The sequence below is a fragment of the Onychostruthus taczanowskii genome, unplaced genomic scaffold, assembly GCF_017590055.1.
Source record: "Onychostruthus taczanowskii isolate IOZ18803 unplaced genomic scaffold, ASM1759005v1 scaffold41, whole genome shotgun sequence".
Classification (NCBI taxonomy): domain Eukaryota; kingdom Metazoa; phylum Chordata; class Aves; order Passeriformes; family Passeridae; genus Onychostruthus; species Onychostruthus taczanowskii.
Genome location: NW_024501571.1, coordinates 6,208,354 through 6,231,302, shown reverse-complemented (window position 1 = coordinate 6,231,302; position 22,949 = coordinate 6,208,354). Strand labels below are relative to the sequence as shown.

The following is a 22,949-nucleotide window of genomic DNA, read 5'->3' as shown; positions in this document are numbered from 1 at the left end:
AAAAACCAGGGAAGGAGGATTATTCACATCAAATCTGACAAGAAACAAGTGTCTGTCAGACAGAACTATACAAGACCTACAGTTTCCTACCAGGCCAGTTCTTTGCCAGTATTTGCACACCTGGAAAAGCAGAGCACTGCTGACAGCAGCCCCACTCCCAGCAAACATTAAGTAGTAAAAGAAATTAAAATATAAGAGCTCAAAAAATGAGGCTACAAACATTCACTTCATTAGCGCTCAAGAAAAAATTCCATTTTTGAGAGTACTTTTTCAGCACATTCTAAGACTTTGAGTGAAATTCCATTCAAGAAATCATTTCCACTCCAGCCTCCAATGAAGTGGAAAGAGGACAGCCTCCAGGCACTGAGATTAAGCTATGGCCAAGGCAGCAGAGCGAGGCAATGATAAAATCATCACCGTCAGCACACAGCATTCCTCTGGCTGCTGCAGCATCATGGTGGGCTCATCAGCTCCCTCCAGGCACTCATGTCTTTGAGACACAGACAGCAACAGCTCCCTGCTGCTTTTCCAGCCTGCAATCCTCCCTTGCCCTTATAATTCAGGAGGAAGTTGCCAGTTGCAAAATGTCCCTGCATTACAGGAAGCTGTTCACACTCCCAGCCCAGCCAACACTCCGCTGTCTTGGGAGGGTGAGGATGAACATGGCAATTCTCAGTCCCAACACTTGTAGCTGCTCATGGAGCTCAGCACAGGGCAGGTCTCCACTGCTCTGTCTGAAGACAAACCTTGAGCCAAAGCCATAGAAAACTACTTACTGCAGTTTTGGAAGACCTGTTGCAATAAGCTCCTTAAAATTGTGCTCAGTTGTACAGCTTAGTCACAAAAGGATGGTGGGTTTTCATGGAAGACAACCCTTGATTTCCAAGCTATCGTTTCTATCACATTCTGAGAACCACTTCCAGCTTGTTTGTGGTACAAACCACACTGATGGGAGTCAAGCAGGTACACCGGCATCTTTCCAAAGGTATTACAAAATGACTGATTAGCCCAGAATTAAAGAATAACATCTCTGGTGCCAGCTATCCATGAAATTGGTTCACTAAGTCCCTAACTCTACTGGCATCAGACACAAAGTTTTCCTCTTACACCAGTACAAGTCTCCCATGATGAGTGACTGCACAAAGTCAAAAAGCTCTACACCCACAGCCAAGAGCACCTCTGTTTTAACAGACTGCAATCCAAAACTGCTGCACAGGTCTTGAGAGTCACTTCAGTGCAACAGCCCCACTCTTTCTGTGTCCCATTCAATCAAGAGAAAGTACATCTCCCTCCTTTTAGGAGTTGAGAGCTGTTTATACACTGTGTTTTTAAGTAGAAAGCTTTCAAGTAAAAAATTAATAGCAGTTCCAATGAAACTGACTGCCCAGCCAAGGTCCCACTCTGCAAAGGAAAATAAGCTCTGCCTCCAGTCACTGACTTCCACACAACTGTCCAAGGATTATCTTCCCCATAAGCAAAGAGAGCATCGTCATCCAAACACAGCTGAAAACTTCTGCCTGAACACCAACTCAGTGGTGAGCTCCAACCAGAAACCATGATCCAGATCACCACTGAGAACTCCAGTCTTTTGCTTCCTTGCTCACCATTGCAGTGACTTTCCTGACAGTTTAAGCCCACCCTCGGCTTGCCAACACTTAACACGAAGAACTTCTCTTTACCCACTCAAGTGCACCGCCTTGTCATTTCTGGGGAAAATTACTCCAAAAGCAGCAGTGATAAGAGATTTCATGAATTTTTATCCTTCATCACACACACACTCACAAGTCCAAAAGCTGACAGCACACTAGAAATGAAACAACACATAGACCTGCCAACTCTACTACTAAGCACACTAACATTCAAAAGAAGGTAATATTTCAACGCACTTTTTTTCAAACTAATGAATCACTTCCTCGGATTCTCTTACCATTCACAGCTTTTTCTATCAGTTCTTCACAAGCATCGAAGTCCCCCTTCAACACCAGCTTGTCGTGCAGGTCTGTCAACATGGGGTGCTCCAGAGCAATCTTGGTTTTCTTCTGCAGCGACTCGAAAGCCTCGGTGTAGTTGTGCTGCCGAAAATGCTTTAGGCAAAGGCGAATGGCTTCCTGTTCACGGTACTACTGGAACACAAGAAAACCTCTGAGACATGGAGATCATTCCTCTGACCAGCACTGCTGGCAACTACCTGTGAACCTGCCCACAGACAGGATCTCTTATCCACGCTGCACAAACGGCTCGCGAGCTCATGGAGGAAGGCTGTGTGAGAGACATTACAAGCTGTGCAGGCATTTACTTTCCAACAGTACAGAAATTATACAATTTGGTATAATCCAATTTAATAAGCATACAAGAAAGAGAGTGCATGGTGTCCCAGATCTCTGGGGTGACCATTATTTCCCCCCCATCTGCTTGGCCCTGCTGTTTGAGGCCTACACGAAGCACAGAGCAGGAAAAAGCCTTCGCTATCAGCGTTACATAATTTGATTGTATGACTCTTACATAACAAAATAATTTAGAAGAGTAAGTAGGTCACAGCTTTTCTAGAGGCAGAAGGGGAAAAAAAAAGCTGTGAGAATGGGAATACTTGCAATGACCAGCACTCCTGCCATGGAAAGGCAGAAGGCTGACCCCAAATCCTGCAGGTTCATGAGGGTTTGGGATCAGCAGCACCAAGGATTTCTGTGCACACCCAAGTTTTAACTTCTAAATATTCTCTTGCATCTTGAAGCAGAACCTCTGCTTTCACACCACGGATGGAGCCACAGCTGCCCATCTCCCACTCAGCTGTGGGAAGAGGTGAGAAAGGTGAAAGAAAGCCCACGCTGGGTCAAACATCCTGGCACAGAACACAGGGGAGTAGTAAACTCTGAGTAAGAGCTACAATTTTCAAAGCTGCTAACAAGACGTGTAAGAAACACAGATTTTTAGGTTGATAAGTAGCAGAAACACTTATTTTAAATAGACTTTTCAATCCTAAATTCTAAGGCATTAAAGAAAAAAAAAATCTCCATTTCCATCTTTAACACACAACTACTGTGGTAAAAAGCAAATGTAACTTAAGCATCTGTAAGACTGATTAAATTACAGACAAAAGATTTTACTCCTAAATGGACACTACTGCTAAAAGTGAAGTTTATAGTATTTAAATGAACAGAATCTTTCTGAAAACCTGGAACTAACACTGACATTCGACAAAATTTAATGCTCTCGAAAGAATGGCTCGATAGCAAGAATCTCAAACTGAAGTGGCTAAAAAGAAACACGGCCATGTGCTGTATTTTTAGTTCTTAATCCATCAGTATTTCACAGCTGCAAATAGCCAGAACTATGCATTTTTAGAAAAGCAGCTCCCAGCCCACATAAAGGCCAAGGACATGTACCGATAAGAATGCAAGGCTGCGGCAAAGAATTATTAAAGCTAAAACAGTTTTACAGCACAACTGGCAAAAAACAACTTTTTTTTTCTTTCCAAGAGATGCCTAAGACACTCTCTAAGCAAATCTTCACTTGCATGAGTCAAGGCCAAAACCAAATTGGATTTTTTTGTTCAAAGGGATAGCAAGCAAAAGGAGAGCTGCACTACCAGCTTCTGCATTTTTAGATCCTCCAGTTTAGAAATCAGACAAAATGCAGACTTGAGACAGAGGGTACCTCCTCCCTTTCACTGAGCCTCTCATGACTGATAGACCTGGCTTAGATAGCCAGGAATTACTTGGATGAAGTCTGGCCACTTGATGCAATATAAAAGTTTATATTCAAGTGACACCATAGTAGTACTTCAGAAGTTAAATGTAAAAACCTGCTTTAAGCAAAAAATGTGTATAAAAAGTATATAAAAGGCTCCTTTTTAAATGCTGTCATACAGGTTTAAAGAGATGACAACCCAAATAATAGCTTTGATCTGAAGCTGTAAATAATTCCTATGGTTAAAAACGTAACAAGAGCATGAGACTAAGACATCAACCCTGTCAAATACACTCGCGGAATTAAAAATACTTATGTGCTCATTATCAGAAGTGGTACCCAGTGATAAAGTACCCCTTCTTAGGTGCTTTTTACCCTCCTCAGGAAAAAGGGGTAAGGCTGTTTGGAGGCAGTAGGCTGAGCTGGACAGCAAGGAGAAGGCCCTGAGGAATGTTTCTAGTCCTTATCCATTATCCCCAGCTCCACTCCCCACAGGAGAGGGAGGTTTTGTTGGCACAAAACAAAAAGGAAGGGCAACGTGGTATGGAACTTTCATCTGATGTCGCAGGCAGTGAAGAATTATTACACTTCAAAGACTCTGAGATTTCCAAAAACACATGTGAAAATATTCCCACCATCTCAAAGAACTGGAAGAAACAGGTCAACCTTTCTGCCTTTCCCTGAATATGGGACAGCACATCCCCCTCTGTGGATCCAGCAACAGTGGCCTCTCTGTCAGAGAGAACATCAGTGAAACATGCACTCATCACCAAAAACTTGGCAGTGGATCCTAGCAGAGCTCACACCACCGTGACTCAGTCTCTACACTGCTTCTTTGGGGCTCCAAGCTTTAGGAGAACAATGCTGGCACCCCCTTGAAGAAGCTGTCCCTACACACAATGCTGACCAGGAAAAGCGCCGATTCCATGGGATAAGATGGAACAAAACAGATGCAGACATCATCACTGCATGACTCCTGACCAAAAAAAGAAAATAAAAATCAGAGCTTCCTGCTTGCAGCAACTGGTCCAAACTGCCAGACACACCACCACGTGCAGAGCCAGCAAAAGGAAAACCACCAGCAGCTTCTGTCAACTGGACTTTTCAGAACTGGACATCCATCATCAGCTGACTCATGACCACAACACCACTTGGACCATAAAGTAGCTCCAGACAACTTCCACTGTACTGGTTATTTAAATCCTCCACAAAGCAGCTCATGATGTTGGTGTAAATGGGCACGAGCCAGACACCACAGTCACACACAGCTTCTTCACCACTCTGGCAGCACCATGAACTAATCACACACAATCTCTATCCCCTTCGAAGTTCTTCCTTCTGGAAGCAGAGATACACTGCTCCACTACTCAGTCCTATTCAGCTGGGAAGGATGTCTTTGCAACACAATATGAGTTTCATTAATTGTTCCAGAGGATCCAAAGCACAAAATGTACCAATAAAATGTGTTCTGGTTGTCAGCGTGCACTTCCCTCCCACAGGAGAAGCATCTCTAATACTCAATTAAATACAACTTATAAAAATAAAGTTTGGAACCTCTTGAACTTTGTCAATGACAGATGTCTATGACAAATGACATAAATAATCTCATCTCATAGTCCAGTGGCACCAGCCCGACTGTTCCAGGATATTCAGCAAAAAGACAGTAGGAGGGAATTATCTAAAGTGCAAGACACCAACAAGTATTCTCTTTAAAAAAATGTAATTTTTACACCATGTAACAAAAGGTGCATCTGTAACCCAAGAGGTTACAGACTCCATGGACTGGAGTTAAAAGAATCGGAAGCAAGAAGAGGAGGAAACAGAATCTGGTTTTGCTAAGATTAATTTCCTTTCCAATACAAATACTAATATTTTACTAATACTGTCCCCTCTGGCTCAGTGTTCCCTTCTTGTGATGTCTACCTGTCAGGTTTTTTGGGTGATGCTGGTGGTTATGGCGTTTCTTGGGGCTGTTTTGTTGGTTTTTCAAAGAGAACAAACAGATAAAATTCAGAAAGTTTCCCTTAGGGTCAAAGTCAGCCACGTGGTTCCAACTATGCATGTTTGCTGTTTTAATAGCTGATGTTCAAGGAATGAAAAGGTCACATCACTCCAGTAAGAGTTTCACAAGATTCTGAGGTTGGGAATCTTCAAACAAACAGGCATCTAAAATGCAGGCCTACCTTGCTGTACCAGTTGAGGCACGGCTGGACCACATCTGGATCATCAATGCCATTTAGTTCAACATACCAGATACTAAAATTGAAGCTAGGTCCCCACGATAAGAGTGGAACTGGAGAAGAAAGGAAAAGGAGAAAAACTAGGCATAAACATCAAACAATCACTATTGCAACAGAATGATTTTAAAGTTTATACAAAATTCAGTGTTTCTGACTTAAGTTCTAGCTCATTTAACTTAGCTTAGGAAAATTACCAAATACATCATGTTCAAGACTGTCACTTAAAGCAACCTGTGCTGAGCAACATTAACACAGCAGATCATTACAAAGCAGAAGCTTGCTTTAAGCAGAAGAGCAAAAACAGCTCCAAGAGGCAACAAGCTTTGACAAGGATGGGAATCACGAGCATACTAGCGACAGTATTTGCTCCTCATAGTACATTTATTTCCCCATTTGTCAGCAACAATTATTTTCCCTAATGGTGAAGACAAGAAGCTTGGGTATTTTAAATTTTACAAAATTAGTAACATCTGCAAGTTGTGGAGGAGCGAGGGAGGGATAACTGTCAGTTTCTCACTTAAAAACTCCAATTTTTTTTAAAAGCTTTATTTAATCTGTGCAGGTTTTTTGCTGATACTATTTTATCTGACTATTGGAACAAATGGACTTGAAATACTAAAAGACCCATGAAACACAGTACAGCCTCTCACCTATGGCTTCTCTACCACTCTGGGTTAATATCTGTGACCTTGCACTGATTTTGTGGTTACTCTGCAGGTTAAGACCTGGTTCTGCTTTTTGAAGCAACTCCAACCCCCAGAAAACTTGTGTGTGAACTCTGACTCATTAAAACTGCAGTGAAATTGAGTGGTTTCATTTCACAAACTTTTGTTTCCTTTTTATTTGACTGTAACTGATAAACAGGAAAAGACAGTATTGAAGTTGAATGAGCAGTTACCAGCAACAGCAAGGAGTCCACCACCTCCTCCCTTCCACTATTTTTGCTACTAAGAAATTGCCTGTTGAAACAGGCACCATGAAATACCACTGAGATTAACCTGCTGAATTCCCGTTTTTCTGACGTACTCCTTGAGGAAATAAAAACCCCAAACTCATCATAAAGCTGCTCCTGAGCTCTTACAGGTTCTTAAGTATATATACCTCAAACAAGCTACAGCTATGATTGTCTGCAATGTCTTTGGGCACAAGGCACAGGTTCAAACACACAATTTTCTAAGTTTTAGAGGGTGTATTTACAAACCTATTGCTAATGATGCACAGTAACTTCTGGGAACAAGAAGTCAAGATCCAAAGAGACTTTGTATATGATTCTTAAATTATTTTAATATCCCTAAGAAGGTACTTTCTATTTTACAGCTCTCAAAACATCTTTTCAAACAGGTTTTTTTCAACTAGGTTATTAAGCACACCGCATGATGTTTTCAGAGCAGCTCCTAGGTGCATGTTTGTGGAGAGAAGACAAAAGTGAGGTGGCCAGAAAAACCAAGAGTCACCTGTCTCCCATCCACATTCTCTGCCCAGGAAATTTCCCTCTTGCTGACTTTCATCCCCTGCACAAGCTGAGTGCTGCCAATACGGTAACTTAACACCATAAAACATGACTGCTGCTAAATTCAAGTTGGGTCCCGGATATCCTACCCATTACTGCAGCAGTCTGGCAAAATACCACATCTAAGGGTAGCACCTTTGGTCTGTCCTCAGACCTGAACACACAGACCAGACCAAACTGAGGTTAAATTTGGTATTTGGTCAGCTATAAACATCAAAGTCTATCCAACAGCTCACTGAACTGAAACGCTCAACTAAACCACAGACCACCTCAAATGGGCCAAGACCATACATTTCCTGATGGCAAACCTGAGGCCAACTTCCAAACTGAAGTATTACCACCTTCTCTATCCACCTCTATTTCTTTTCAGCAATTCTCCTCAAAACTTCTATGAGCTTATCTTAGAAAACAAATTAACAATTCACTCTCCTCTCTTTGATGCTAACTACAACCCCTAAGAAGTTATTGGGATGTAGACAAGTATCTGGGGCAGCTCCCACCACAAGAAAAAGCAAAGCCATCAAATTACTGACATTTGTCCTCCCCACAGTTAACTCAGAGCTTCCAACAGCCTTTTCTACCAAAAGGAAAAAACAATACACCCAAAATGGTGAATTTTAACAGCAAGATTTTCATGGTGCAATCATCTTTTCTAAGGAAAGAACATTAAGGTGTACAGGGAAGGAAAGGAAAACACTTCTCCAGAACTTCACAGGCAGAGAAAACTGAACTCCATAGGAGCAGGAAAAGAAACAAAGCTGAAGGTTGAGACTGAAATGCAACTTCTGTTCCAGTTAGGCAAGTTGAAGTGTTCTGTTGTATCATCTCCGCATTTTTTAACTTCTTTCCTGACTCCCAGGAGACCCCTCTCACCCTTTCTTCTGCCCTCTCTTTTTTGAGGCCTCCATAGGAGTGCTCAGATCTTCAGAAAAATCTCCTTTTAGAGCACCCACAATCTGACATATACCTGGAAAGAGAAGGCACTTAGTGCAGCATGGAAGCACTTTTTTCTGCACACCTTTGAGATGGAAATGTACTACAATCAAAGATGCTGCAGGCCTAAAGATATATAATTCCTCCACTTTTTATCAAAAAAACACCTCACTATGTTTTTCCTGCAGGTACCACAGCAATCCATCCTGAAAGGTGCAACTGTTCAGAATAGTTGAATTGTCACTCCACAGTGAGAGGAGCTCAGCAGAGGAAAAATATTAAAAAAAAAAATCAATATTCTTCTGAGAAACAGAAGGTATTTGAATCACTTAAATACTTCTTAATACATACATGGATAATTTTAGGGGATACTTCTCAATAATAGCTATGCCTAGACAAGGACTGCAACTCTACAGTAGAGAAGCTAATAGCAAAGACATTAAACACAGTAATTTTAAATACCTCTCTCAAGCTAATTCCTTGTCACTCATCTACAGGCAGACATACAAACAGGTACACTTGCAAAATCAAGAAAATATCCATTAAAAAAGTATCCCTCATTTTTCCTCCATCAAAGCCTAAAATCTTGAAGCCTAGTTACCAAATCCCATGCTAGTAACAAACTGCAATGAGAATTACACCCAGCATTTTTCAAGTTCCTTCATGGCAATCAGTCTACACCTTCTGCTTTCAAGGGCACAGAAAAATCTCTGCTTGGGGGTACCATGAGAACAGAGCCAGAAACAAAGCTCACAGACATGAAAAAGATTATTCTTCGATATTTTGTCCTGATAAATACCTTCTTCTCTCTCTCCAGCTCTTTAATGAGGTACTACATGAAATGTAAAAATTACCTGTCAAGTAAGTTAAAAAGCCTGCACAACTGGGCATTTCAGTGCTCAGGAACTGCAGCTGAAGTAATTACACTAACAGAAGTGCAAGGCTTTTCTTGACCAAAGGAGAGAGGTTATTCTTTCTGTGTTTTATGAGCCTGAAAACTCCTCTGCTATGCGAGCAATGGAGGCTGGAGCAGGAACTTTCCTCTCTCCCAGATCTGCCCATGGTTTCTCCTGCCCCATGCCCCCATATAAACCCCACTGCTGTGTTGCTGACAGTGCTGTTGTAGGTCCCTGTGCTGATCTGTGGAATCCTAAAGCCCATTCCTGATGCAAGTCCTGTGAACCCCCAAACCTCACTGATAGCGGGATTTCGCCGTGTCAGTCCCCAAGAGTCCAAAAGGGCAGATTTTGGCCTTGTTTCCTGGCACTGTTACAAGGAACACAGCATGGTGCTTGAAATTTTGAGTTACTTTGGCTAGCAGCTTGGAAATTTTAACAAACTCAAAACATTTTCAAGCTGTGAATCTGAAAAATAACAGAATTTCGTAACAGTGTTTTGCAGTTGTTTCACAGCAAAAAATGCTCTCACAACTTCATCAACAAAATGACACCAGCCATCAACCAGAGGCTTTCATGGGTTTAGGTGAAAAGACCATTTCCAGTTCTGTCTCAGCACAGGAATTTCTTCATGAAAGACAACTTCAGGAAATTAAAAGCTACAAATAAAGGAAAACTCATCTCAAACCATAACCAGTGGAAGTGGCAGCTCAATGCAAACCTAATATTAATGTAGATAATAATGTTTATTCATGGAACGATTTGGGTTGCAAGGCAACTGAAAGAGCACCCAACTCCATCCCCCTGACATGGGCAAGGACACCTTCCACTGCCCCAGGGTGCTCCAAGCCCTTTCCAACCTGGCCTTGGACACTTCCAGGGATGCACGGGCAGCCACAGCTTCTCTGGGCACCCTGTGCCAGAGCCTCTCCACCCTCACAATCAGGAATTTCCTTATAATATCTAATCTAAATCTACCCTCCTTCAGATAAGGGTGTTTCCTCTTGTCCTATCACTACATGCCCTTGAGAAAAGTGCTACATGAAGATCCCATCCCAAGAAAACAAAATACTGATGTAATTTCAGAGGAAAATGTCCTGGTAATGGGAATTAATCAGCATTTCACTTTCATAACAAGTATCAACTCACAGCTACACTTCATTTCATCAGAACACACTTTCCTGGAATACAATTTACACATCCAAAGAAGCAGCCAGAAATCTTTCCATTGGCCCCTTTAGCCCTCCAGGAACTACTTGCTAGTTTTTAGTCACCGAAAAATAACATTTTCCAAAAACTTAATGTTGGAAGCTTCCGAATAAAAATAAAAAATAAAGCTTTTAAAAATTCATTTAACTTCCCTGATGTAGTCAACCTTTAACTTGATTCCTCTGCTACTCTTGAGGTTTCCTAAAGCCAAGCCCTACAGTTGCTTCCAAAAGCAGCAGCCAGAAACCAACCCAGTGAACAACCAAATCCTCTGCTTCTCTAAGAACAGGAAACTCCACAAATGATTACTGGATTCCCAGCCTGAAGCTTTCAGTTCCTGACAAACATGAGGAGATTCAGAAAGAACACAGTGGGCAAAGGGCTCAGAGGGGAGCCCCTGCACAGCCACTATCATCAGAGTCTTGGCAAAGGAATTACCCAACACATCAAAACACTCCTAAATTCATGTAAATTAGCCAACAGGATCTCATCTCATTTTTCAGCAACTACCTCCTTGCTCTATTTTTAACCTTAAACAGCTAGTTTAATCCCAGTCATTCTTGTACTATCTCAGTAGGTAGGAAGGGAAAGATAAATTTACTGAGCAAGCTGAAAGGCTCCAAATCCTTGGATTAAATCCAACAACTGTAAGGCTCTTGTTCTCTCGGGCCTGCAGAAAGCAAGGAAGAGATATCCTTACCTGCTCCCACCACACATCCCAGCACCTAGCCTTGGGGAGCACCCCCTCAACCCCTGCCCCAGCCAAAGCTGACATCAGGTGTACAACCCCTCCTGCCCCTGGGTGTCACCCTTAGCCAGAGGTGAGTGAGACGCTGTGATAAGAGCAGCAGGGAGGGAACAAGGGAGGCTTCTGCTGTCGCTTTATGTGTTGCAACCGTGTTTGAGAACAAAACTTTTCAAGCTTTTGCAGACTTGAGGGCTGTCAATATGGAAACTTTTACTGCTTTTTAGCTTAGTTATTTATTTAAAGCTCTGTACAGCAATTCATAGGAGGACAGTAAGCAGCTTCTCCCGCAATTAGTTGACTCAACAGCTGTATTTCTGAAAATTGCTCTATTTTGCTTTCACTCCCCAGGATCTAAATTATGAAGCTACTATTTCTTATTAACAGGACTTCACTGTCTTCCAATCTAACCAGCCTAAAAGATGATGAAATGGAACAGCTATTGTGGATACTGTGCCTGAGTACAATGAAGTCACAAGTGCCAAGACAGGCACAAGTATCAGAAGAGATTATTTTCTACTCAGAATGCTGAAAAAATGCATTTACCTATCTTAATGAATCGACAGGGGAACATCTGTTCATCAATTTTATGCTTCAAGGTGAATGTTTCTTTGTTATAATCATTCTTTAAGCCACTGTGGGAAAAAATAAATAAGGTTACTAAATCTTACCTTATATTTAAGGACTAGCTAATAAATGCAATCTAGGTCACGCCTGAAACACGCAGCTTGTTTCACACCACCCTGAATCATCAGTACACGTGCTGGACCGAGGCCTGGGCTGCTCTCCACCTACCTGTGCCTCCCTGGGAGGCAGCACTGGGATTTTGGGAGGGAATTGGCTTTGGATCAGTGCTGCTCCTCTGCACCTGGAACCCTGAGACTTCAGCTCCTGATCTGCTGAACTGCACTCTTCCATTCTCAAGAGGGAGGTGGATCAGATCTCAAAATTATCACCCTGACAAAGTGCTTTGTGATTCATTTATGGGCATTGCTTTCTAAAAATATCAAATATTTAGTAAAATTTATCAGAAATCTTAGGTACATTTTTACTGAAAATACAAGTACAGGTCCCAAAATGAGGATTTTTCATTAAACTTCAGCAGAAGTGAAACAATATTAAATGCCAATAATTACTGTGATAATAAAAGACTTTTCCCCCCACAATTGTAACAGCAATAAAGGCAAATTTCAAGACAGATCTATCTAAAGAGGGCAAAAGTGTGGGAAGGGCTGTGAATAGATTCTATACGGTCTTGAATGATACCTGCAACATAGAATTTTCCATGTTTGTCTGTGGCTACTCTGCTTGACTACAGATGATGTACCCCTAGAGATGGACTTCTCTTCTGTAGGCCCCCCAAAATACACCGGTTCTTACTACTCTTTTCTCTTGTACTCCTGGATTTTAACTCTCATTTCCCTTTTTGAAACAGCACACTCCTTAAAAGGCCCTCACAAATTTACATTAGCAACTACTCAGAAGTTCTAGATAACCTGAACAGCCAAAAGGCTCTTTTTTTAGTCCCTATCAGTACAACTCTACGAAATCCAACTAAATGAAGGAAAATGCAGGTTTCCATTTGCCTGTTTGATTTATTTACCCATCTGGAAAGGCAGATCAGCTGACTAGTTCATATCCTTAAGGCTACAATAAGGGTTTTGACATGGAGAGATTACTTGGGCTTTTAAAATTTACTTCTAAGTCCCCTACACCTGGGGAATAATTTTTTCCACGCCTCAAGCACATGGAAGGAAGGAACTGCAATCCAGCAACGCTGCACCCAGCACTCAGCTCTTCCAAATCCCCAAGAGCTCGCTCTCCACAAACCCTCTGTGGTTAGAGCAGGATAAGGAAGGCTCCTGGAGCGAGCGTTGGGATTGCTGCTCTCTGACCTGATCACAAACAGGAGGGCAGCCAATGGCAGGGTCACAACCACAGCTCTGCCCCACTGCTGGCCTTGTGTCTGCTGGGGAACCAAGGGGGAAGTAAATTTTGGTCCAGCCCTTTTGATTCCCAGAGCTGATGGAATCATGTCTTACCTGGATAAGAGGTCTGTCATATTCTCCTCATTCATCCCACCAAACACTTTAAACTTCTTTAAATTGCAGACATGTGTTTTTTCATATTTGCCAAATGTGATGCTCTGGACTATGGCAGGTCTTTCCAGCTTCAGAATCAAATACTGTGGAAGAGAAAACAGTGAGTTTGAATATTAAAGCCAAGGCTGCAAAACACACTAAGGGAAAAGCATTACAGCCTCCAAATACTCAGTTTACAAAGCCAGAGAATGAAAGTGAAGCTGGAACCTCCCCATTATGGTATTTTTTCATTGGTCCTGGAATGAAGGAAAGGTTTTTTAAAAGTACTATTTTAAAATAAGTGTACCTAGGAAAAAGATTTGGTTGAACTACTTATGCCAAGCAATTTTATTCAGAGCTCACATACATTCCTTTAAGTTGGACTCAAGACTTCCTGAAATCTGGCAAATAGGATCAAACTACAGAGAGTGAAGATTCAAACGCCCACTACAGCTTGAAATGAAACCTAAACTGAATACACAATTAGATAAATACAGTATGTTCCACATGCTAAGAGAACATCAAATTACTTTTCCTCTCTGGGCTGATGCTGTTCAACCACTGAACACAAAGTTTGGTGTGTGGCAAACACAGGAACCAACTGCTTATTAACCATCCCAAATAAAACTGAGCCACTTAATTACAGAAAATGAGCTTTACATGGAAAATGATGAAAATGTTCTCCCTTGTGAACAACTGCTTTCCTCTCACACTGGGTGGACACAATCTGTGTATGAGTAGTCAGATTATACTCAGGCCACAGCTACCAGCTTCACCAGCACTGCTGGAGGAAGAGGTCTGTTCCCATGGAAAAGCAGGAGCAGGGAAGCACTTGCACCATTCATCAGGGACCACAAAGTACCTTCCCCTACCAAACAGCTCTTGAGGGAGTCTGGAGACACCTTGTTTTTTTTTCACCTTGCAGAATACATCAACTTTTATATCTGAAAATGTGTTTCACTCTTTTCCCTGATTTCTCAGAAAGAAGCAGTGCACCACAGAGGCAAAGCACAGAATGACAATTACTCATCGTGCTGGATTTTGGTACAAAGCCCTGTCATCAGGACTCCTGCACAAGCAGATCAGCACGTTGTAGGACACCTCCCACTGCAGGCTCTGCTGGTGGCCCTGTCCTCCAAGCAGCAGCACTGCCAAGCCAGGCTTGATGCCTGAGTTTTGGTCTTTCATCAGCATCAAGCAGAGATATTTGCATCCGTGTGGCTGCTTTCTGTAGATCCTGAGTAGTACCTCCTATGTTAAACATCTTAGCAGAGTATCTACTATCTTAGACAACTCCATCAGCAGGGCAATCTTACCCTGGCAAGGTAACTTTTGAGAGAGCAGCAGAAAAAACTTGCTCATCCATTTAGTTCTCAGTCTTTTTTTTTTTTTTTCCTCAGCTCTATAAAGCAAATAATTCAATATCTAGGGGCAGTACTGATATTGCTCTGGAGAGCACCAGGACAAAGGTTTGACCTCAATGGCCGGTTCCTACTACACTTACAAAAAGCTTAGATTCAGAGAAATACTTGTACACAGAGCAGTTACAGATGAGGATGCAGACTGGACAGGTACTAATAGCAGACTTACTGTCAAAGATGCTTCCAGCATCTCAAATTTTTTCAAAATTAAGAAAATAAACCAGTAGCAGCAACTGTGAGGGTACAACAGAAGAATACTTTAGTGCTTTTCCAAATACTTTTAAAGAAAAATTTCCTCTTTTGTGAAGAACACCATCCATCTAAATGTCAGACTCCGCCGTTCATGCAGCAGCAAGCCACGCTGTTGTCTCAAAGTACTTCCCAAACTTCAGGAAAAAACCCCACTAAAATTCTATAGAGAAAACTGATTTTCTAAAGAGAAGAAAGGAAAGGATGAGCAAAAGAGCGGTCCTTTAATGAGCAAGGCAGCACTTGATACATGGCACAGCCTGCTGCCAAAATTCCCATAAAGAACAGACAGTACACAATGTCTAAGAACTCCTCCTACACCATCATATCTGCTGCAGATTTCTCCCAAAGCTGGAAAAGTGTAGCCAACACTACCAGCAATTGCAATTCTTAATCCTGCTGGAATCCCAAACCTAATGCCTGGGCCATGAACACATACTTTCTCAAGCACCACACAAGATTTGCAAAAACTTGGCACAAACGTCATCCTGCATTATTCAATTCTTACCCTAAATTAAAGGAGAGAAAACCAGGACTGCAGTTAAATCCTTTATGCCTGGAAGGGAGCAAGGCACAGCAATTACTCCACATGGCCAGCAGTGATTTCTTAACCCTACAGATAGGGAGGGAACTCTGCCGCCCTCCTTCCCACTTCCACACATCCCACCACCTGCTGAGTCATGCAGACCTTACAGAAAATAGAAGCACAAAAGCTAAACTCCACTTTTTTTGTGAATTATCTGCTGACTGACATGGAAACAAAGGACAGATCTGCTATAAAACCCTGCACCTAGATATGTGTTTTTCTGGTTTATAATGCATATACACACACATCAAACTGAAAGACTTTCAAACTAAAATATATATTTAGATTAGCTATTAGGAATAAATTCTTTACTGTGAGGGTGATGAGACCCTGTGAATTCCCCATTCCAAGAAGGTCCAAGGCCAGACTGGACAGGACTTGGAGCAACTTGGTCTGGTGGAAGATGTCCCTGCCCATGGCAAGGGGCTTGGAATGAATTAAGGACCCTTCTAACACAAACTATTCTGTAATTCAATGGTATATGTAAAAATACAGAGATGTATTTTTTGGGTTTCTATACAAACACACACTGCTGCCACTGTGTTGGTACCAGCTATGAACCTCACTGATCTTGAAAAAACACACTGCCTCAAGAGCTGCTAACAGCTGGCTGCATGGATATTTTTGGACTGCTACCAGGATTTTAGCTGTGACAGACTATTCTCTGTAGCTCTAAAAGATGTGACAGAAGTGTCTGTAGGATCAAGTGTTTTATTCAACCTGGAGAGAGAAAAAGACTATGAGATTTCAGGCAAATACATCAAGATATTTGACACTTTTTCCATTTTATTGCTGTGAGTAACATCAGTACATTTAATGTCCACGTATTCATGCAGTATTCCAAAAATTATAACTGAAGTGTTTGTCCATTAGAACATGGCACACAGATACTAATTGGCATGACTGAGCAAAAACCTCAGCCCAGTTGTTAGGCCTCAAATCACAACACTAACAAAAAAGATCCTATAAAGCACTAGAGGAGGAAAACTTCTGGCTTCTGATTCAACACATCTGTAAGTAAATATGCACAAAGAGCAGAGTAAGTCACATATGGCACTTCAGCACCCCAACAGCTGCTTACAGTGCACCCCTAAAAAAAAGCAAGACCAGCCTTGTCACACTTGGCGCTGCAGCAAATTGCAAACTTTTTCGAAGCTCTGGTCTGTGCTACTATTTAATGACAACCATATGCAAGCTGCTGCATCACACTGAGTGTAAATTTTATTAATGCACTTTAAATTAATTCCTGATACAATCTACACAGCAGCAAGGAAATCAGAGGAAAACTGGTCTTCAGATGCAAAACTGAAACCAATTGTTTGGACAATGCCACTAACTTTATGCATATGATCTTCAGCTGTTCAAAATTCACAATTCCACAAGACTGGAATCAGCTGCCCAGGGAGCAGGTGACAGAGTCACCATTCCTGAAGGTGTCTAAGAAACAAGTGAATGTGGCATTTAACTGGACCCTGGCACTGAGAAGGTGGTGATTGGTAAAGGGCTGGACTCCAATCTCAGAGGTCTGTTCCAACCTAATTGATTCTGTGACCAAATATGCTGAACTAGATTCCAAACTGCAATACACAAGTTGCCTCTACAATTGGAGTCATACATTCTTCTACCAATTTCTTTCTCTTTAACCAGTTCTGCTCAAGCATTTTTGATTAGGGGAACAGTGAAACTTGCATTGCATGTAAAAATAAAACCCACAAAATAACAAGGGATCCCCTTGTCCACAACACAAACCTCTCGACTGCTCTTGCAATTAAGTTGGTGGCTAAATAAAAATCTATGCTCTTGTTTTACATGTTATTAATCAAGCCACTCATGGGAATTAAGTGCTTTGCACAGTCTTCCACATTAGACCATCACTGGAATCATCAGAATGAGCCTTTCTGACAGGGCCATGGTCTTCAGCATCACCAGCCTCATTGCTTCACACTTCCAATGTAAGCCGAGAACAGCAATGAAAATAGAACCATCAGCACTCTCCTGCCTGAATAGGCTACTACATAACAGGTTTGTTATTAAATATACAATTTCTGGGTCATCTATTTCAAGACTCAAGAAAGATATCTAGTTTAATAAACAGAAAAACAGCTGTCAGATGTATTTCCTTTCACTGGCACTCATTCATAACCAACTGGTGGCTTTCATGGCCATGAGAATTATTTAACTCTACCATACCCATGAAGCCCTAAATATAGTCACGTGGCAGCATTTCAAGTGCTTGCACTTCCACTTTCATTTTCTTTCTCCTTTTAAAAAGGTTTGCTATGGACTTTAGCACATTTACTGCATTTTCATTGCGTTTCTAAACACATCTTGATGGTTTTGCCTATGTTCCTCTGATTCGTGCTCTGAAAGAAAAGGTGCCTGGAAAGGTTTTTTTTCAGTCAATGAGGGAAAGGAATAAACCAATGTTTAGGGACTCACTCATATTTTTACCCTTAAGCCAGCACAGCATCATCACCTCAGCAGGCAATTGCTAAAGCCTGGCATTAAGGTGAGGCACTGAGACAAACAGGAGCGATCAGGGCTGCAGAGCTTATTAAAATATCTCACATTGAGCACGCTGGACACCAGTTCTTGTGCTGTGCCTAAGCCCTGGTTTCAGCTAATAAAGCTGGAACAAGCAGAGCTTTATTTCCCTGACTTTTAGTTCGCATCCTGTCCAGGCCATTATGGCCACCCACACATTTCAGCAAGTGCGTCACCGCACGAGTGACCAGTTTTTAAATGGAGAGCTGCCAACACAACACCTATGAAATGCTTTCCAGCTTTATTTCCTATAGGATCCATGATGTTTATTCCAGAGATTAAAAGTCATTTGTATAAATCAACATTTTTTGGAACATGAACTATTCAACTTGATTTTTTCCCAAATTCTCTCCTCACCACACTTATAATTCAGTCATCCACTGTTTCAACTGAAGTTCTCCAAGCTAAGATTCTGCTGGAACAACTTCAGCCACTGGGAAAAGAACAAGGAAGCAGAACACCTATATAAATGTTTTTCCTGCATTTAATTTGGCAGTCTTTCAATGCACAAGGTGCAAGAACTATTTCGATCAAAATGCAACCAAATCTGGAGTTCTTTCATCTGTCAAATATGAGACAACACAAATGGGAACTGCTTCTATATGCACAGAAATAACAAAAACTGCACTCTTTGCACACAGGACTCTTCTGCAGATTTTAATTCCCCACTTCCTCTTTCCAGCTGATTTTTCAACAGAGAAATTAAACCATAAAAAATGCTTTACATGAATAATTAAACACTCAGATTAGAAACATGAGAATTAGCTGCAGTATATAGCACTTTATATAGCATAAAGGCACTGCAAATACATCGTCTCTCTCACTCAGTGTTCAGGATTGCGCTTGCTGAACACATGAGCAACTACACAGTACTTTATATTCTCATTATTAAATACAAAGATTCAAACAAGAGGATACAGCAACATGGTCTTCTCCAGCCAGGCAGCTAGGTTTTCTGTCAGTTTTAAGTAAGAGACTAAAACTCTAATACTGTCTTGCCAATTTCAGTTGCCACATGAGGGCTTTTTTTTGCAAGCCAGGCCTTAATTCTGGATACCTAATATATGTCTTGATATGTGACACACAGGTAGACAATGCCAGTGTTAATTCATCTCTCTCCTACCAAGAAGTTTGGGTTAAATGCCTTGCTTAGCATGCAGAGCAGTGCCCAACTCTCCAGGTTTGGAGTCAAGTCATTCTGCAATAGTATCTCCATTCGGGTCACGACTTGTACACATGAATTTTTTGGAAGACATCTCTTTAACAAGCTCATGTGGTTTGCACAGAAGTCTGCCACTCTAATTAATCCCTGCTTAATCTACATGTCTGAGTATAACCTGCATCACTTTTTGTCAGCCTTAAGTATAAACTGGGAACATTCTAAAACATCCACTTACAGGAGGCTCATTTCCATTCCAGAATCAGATTTCTAAAAGGAGTGAATACTTAGGATGGCTCAGAAAATGCAAGAGTGAATTTAAGCAACAAATCAGAGCACATCTCAGATGAAAAACCCAGCCCAAAGACACACCATGAACCAACCTTGCCTTGGGAGCAAAAGCACCCCAAGAAAAACATGTGCTTCCTACATGAAAGAAAGTAAAGGATGGGACAGGCTGGGATACAATCCATGGTCAATACTCATTACTCTGCAATCCATAGTTCCTAGATAGACTAAATTGCTTCAGGCTATGGATTTAAATCCTACATTGTTTATCAAAATATAAATAAGTAAAATAATCAAATTCAAAGAGCAGTAGATGCACAGAGGCATCAAGAGAATCAATATCAGTCTTCACAATTAAGTTTAAGGAATACAAAGGATGCCTTTCCTTCTCCTCTAAAAAACCCAAAAACCTAATTTTACAGACACAATGACACAAGAGGATTGATCAGAAAATCCAGGTGAAAGCTCTTCAGTGGCAGCAGATGACCTGCTTCTCTAGGGAGCCACCAGTGCAGACCCTGGGGACCTTTAACACAACTCCAAGACAAAGCAGCAGATTTACCTGGAGAAAGACCCTGTGAGATTTCACTCATGAGGAATACTTGGACTAAATAAGTAGATAAGCAGAACTTTGCATGAGAGGGACACTGTGCAAGTCACTCTGCTGTGTACCAATGCTATAAACAAAGAATTGAAAACAAGTAGCATAAGAGACATAGAAGCTGATCAAACATGCCAGAGTAGTAAGGTACAGATCTAACACAGAGAGAAGGATAACATTCACTGGAGAAAAAAAAAAGTGGAAAAGAATATTCTGGATAATCTAACAACCTTAATAATAGTGAGAAAGCAAATTAGATGCTAAAATCAATACAAATCTTATTTTAATAAGGTGCTTAAGCAGCAGAAGAGGTGACATTTGTGTCTCTAACCAGAGGCCACATTTCTGAACGTGCTATAAGGAAAAACAAATACCAGCTCCTTAGATCTGGGATTCAAGGCCAAGAACCTACAACAGCCTCCAGGAGTGCTGACAAAGGGGGACCTGCACGCCTCATTAGCAGCTTAATCTCACCATAAGGTTTGATTATTTCCAGCACGACCATGACTGCCAAGGAGGAAACCTGAAACTTCCCCCGCAATGAAGCGCTTCTAGAAGGATCATAAATTGCTAGAAATGTAAATATCTCATGTACCAACAACCTGCATTTTACTCAGAGAAGGAAGCCTATAAATATGTTGATGTCAATAGCAGCAGCCTACATTTAAAATAAAAACCCAGCATACATTACATAGAGCAGCACAGATTCAGGAGCTTACCTGGGGAGGATAATTGCTTTCTGAAGACCATCTTGAGGACTGATCATTTGGTCTATCCACCAAGATATTCCTAAGAAACAAGAAGCCAAAAGTAATTTAAATAACAGCTGCATATTTTACATCTCCAATAAACTGTTGTACATTCAGATCACTAGCATTCTCATGCAACTACCTAAATCATTAGGTACAGACTCAGGTTCTCCTCCTTTTTTTATTAAAGATTTTCTAAATTGCTATTTTACAGGACCCATCAAAATACGCCTTCAAGCTTTGTGGTTGTGAAACAGAGCTCCAAGTTGCGAAATAAAAAAAAAATTCAAATTGTGACATAAATGTGAAACAGATGAATTTACATAGGCTTAAGTCTGTAATGAAGTGGAAAAAAATAGGTTTATCCACCTCAGTAGGGTAAGAACTTTTCAATACAGTTAAAATCATGAGCAGTTGGAGGGTTAGTGAGCCAAAAACTCTCCTTTAGTAGGTAGGCAATACTGGAAGGGAGAGAAAGGGCTGCTAACCCACTTAAGCTTTCCTGGAGCATAGAAAGATGACCACCGGAGTCATGCCAAATTTTAACAAGTATTTTTCACGAGCTACAAGCCCAGAACAACACACAAAAAAGTAGAAGTTCAACTCTTCAACCAGCAAAACTGAGTTGTTTTCTTCACTTTGAAACAGTACAATACTTAGGTATTTAATAAATTCAAAATTGGTTTTTTTTGGCTAAAATGAAAAGAAATTCATCATGACAGTTACATGACACATCTGCTTTCTCTTCTATAACCATGCAATAAAGCTCACGTCCCAGATTAAACTAAAAAAAAAACCAACCTAAAAATCCCTAAAATATATATAATTATTGGCAAGGTGACAATGCACCACCTGCTGGACAGGGCTTGTGAGCTCCACCACTTCCAACAAACGAACTAGTCAGCTCATAAAACTTATGTAAAAAGAAGGAAACAGTCATCAAAAGGCTTCTGCCATCTCCATCTGCTGTGTAGGAGGAAAAGAACACGAGCATCTGGATTACTACAAAGGGCTGGAGGAAAAAGCACTCCAATGAAAGCTCCAAAGGGAAAGAGGTTAAGTCAGAGGTTGAGCATTACCAGACAGAAATCAGCTGGCTCTTTCCACACTGGGCAGCCCAAAATCACCGTAGTAGCAACAGTATCCAGGCAGTCCCATGATGGGACAAGGGACACAGCCAGGAGCCACGCCAGGGTGGCCTCTTAAATCTGAACACTTTTGAGAGCTGGCCAAGTGGCTGTGTCTATCCACAGGCTTGGAGAACACCTCCGGATTTTCACACAGTGCCGGAATAAAACTGAAGTTTCCCCTCCCTTTAGCTGATTCCCATCATAGCATGGCATTTATTAAACAGCGATGCCAGCACCGAGCCAGGTCTGTGGCTGCTTTATTCACCCATCCCCACTTGGGAAAATGCAATGGAACAGCACTGCCCTCTGCTCCAACCCCATCAAACATAAAAACATGGCTCTACATAATTCAACATCCAGCTAACAACATCATCTGCACTGCAAAGAGGCTCAATTACAAGAGAAAACCTGGTCCTGGCTTTAATAACAACTGGGACAAAACAAACCAATCTAAGCAAAGAGAAGAATTTGGGAACTGAGACACAAATTTCTAATAAAAGCTGCCAGTCTAAAAGCTAAGTCCCCATTAGAAACCACAAGACACTTGCTTTTGAGAAGAATCACCTGCAGTCTCCTGTACCATGCCACAGGCAAGAGCATGGTATTTAATAAATTCTTGCTAGCTCTTAGCATCTGGAGAGAAAAAAAAAATGCTAAACTTAAAGATATGTATCTTATATTAAATACTTTAGGGATACAAAGGCAGATAAAACTAAATAATGCTGTATGGCTCTTCTCCTTTATGGAACTTTATCCTAATCCTGGAACACAAGAAGACAAGTTACCCTACGGAATAAATTTTATTTATGATTCCGTTCCATTTGTTTAAACATTAGACAATAAACTCTTCATACACTGAACAACACTCCCAGGAATTGGCACTGCTGCACGGTCAGATAATGCCCAGCTGGAAAGAGGCAT

At 41.3% G+C, this 22,949-nt stretch overlaps 1 protein-coding gene across 3 annotated transcripts in view; it reads right to left on the bottom strand.

Moving 5' to 3' along the window:
- MKLN1 (muskelin 1) overlaps positions 1-22,949 on the bottom strand; it is a 93,132-nt gene that overhangs the window by 58,038 nt on the left and 12,145 nt on the right. Inside the window, exons 2-6 of one of the 3 annotated variants that reach the window (XM_041413454.1) lie at positions 20,869-20,938; positions 13,263-13,405; positions 11,767-11,855; positions 5,871-5,980; positions 1,928-2,120 (exon numbers count right to left, since the gene is read on the bottom strand). In XM_041413454.1, the coding sequence (XP_041269388.1) occupies positions 1,928-2,120; positions 5,871-5,980; positions 11,767-11,855; positions 13,263-13,405; positions 20,869-20,938 (605 nt within the window). Of the gene's footprint in view, positions 1-1,927; positions 2,124-5,870; positions 5,981-11,766; positions 11,856-13,262; positions 13,406-20,868; positions 20,939-22,949 lie in introns of those variants that run through there. The other 2 variants (XM_041413456.1, XM_041413455.1) reach the window with 2 other exon arrangements.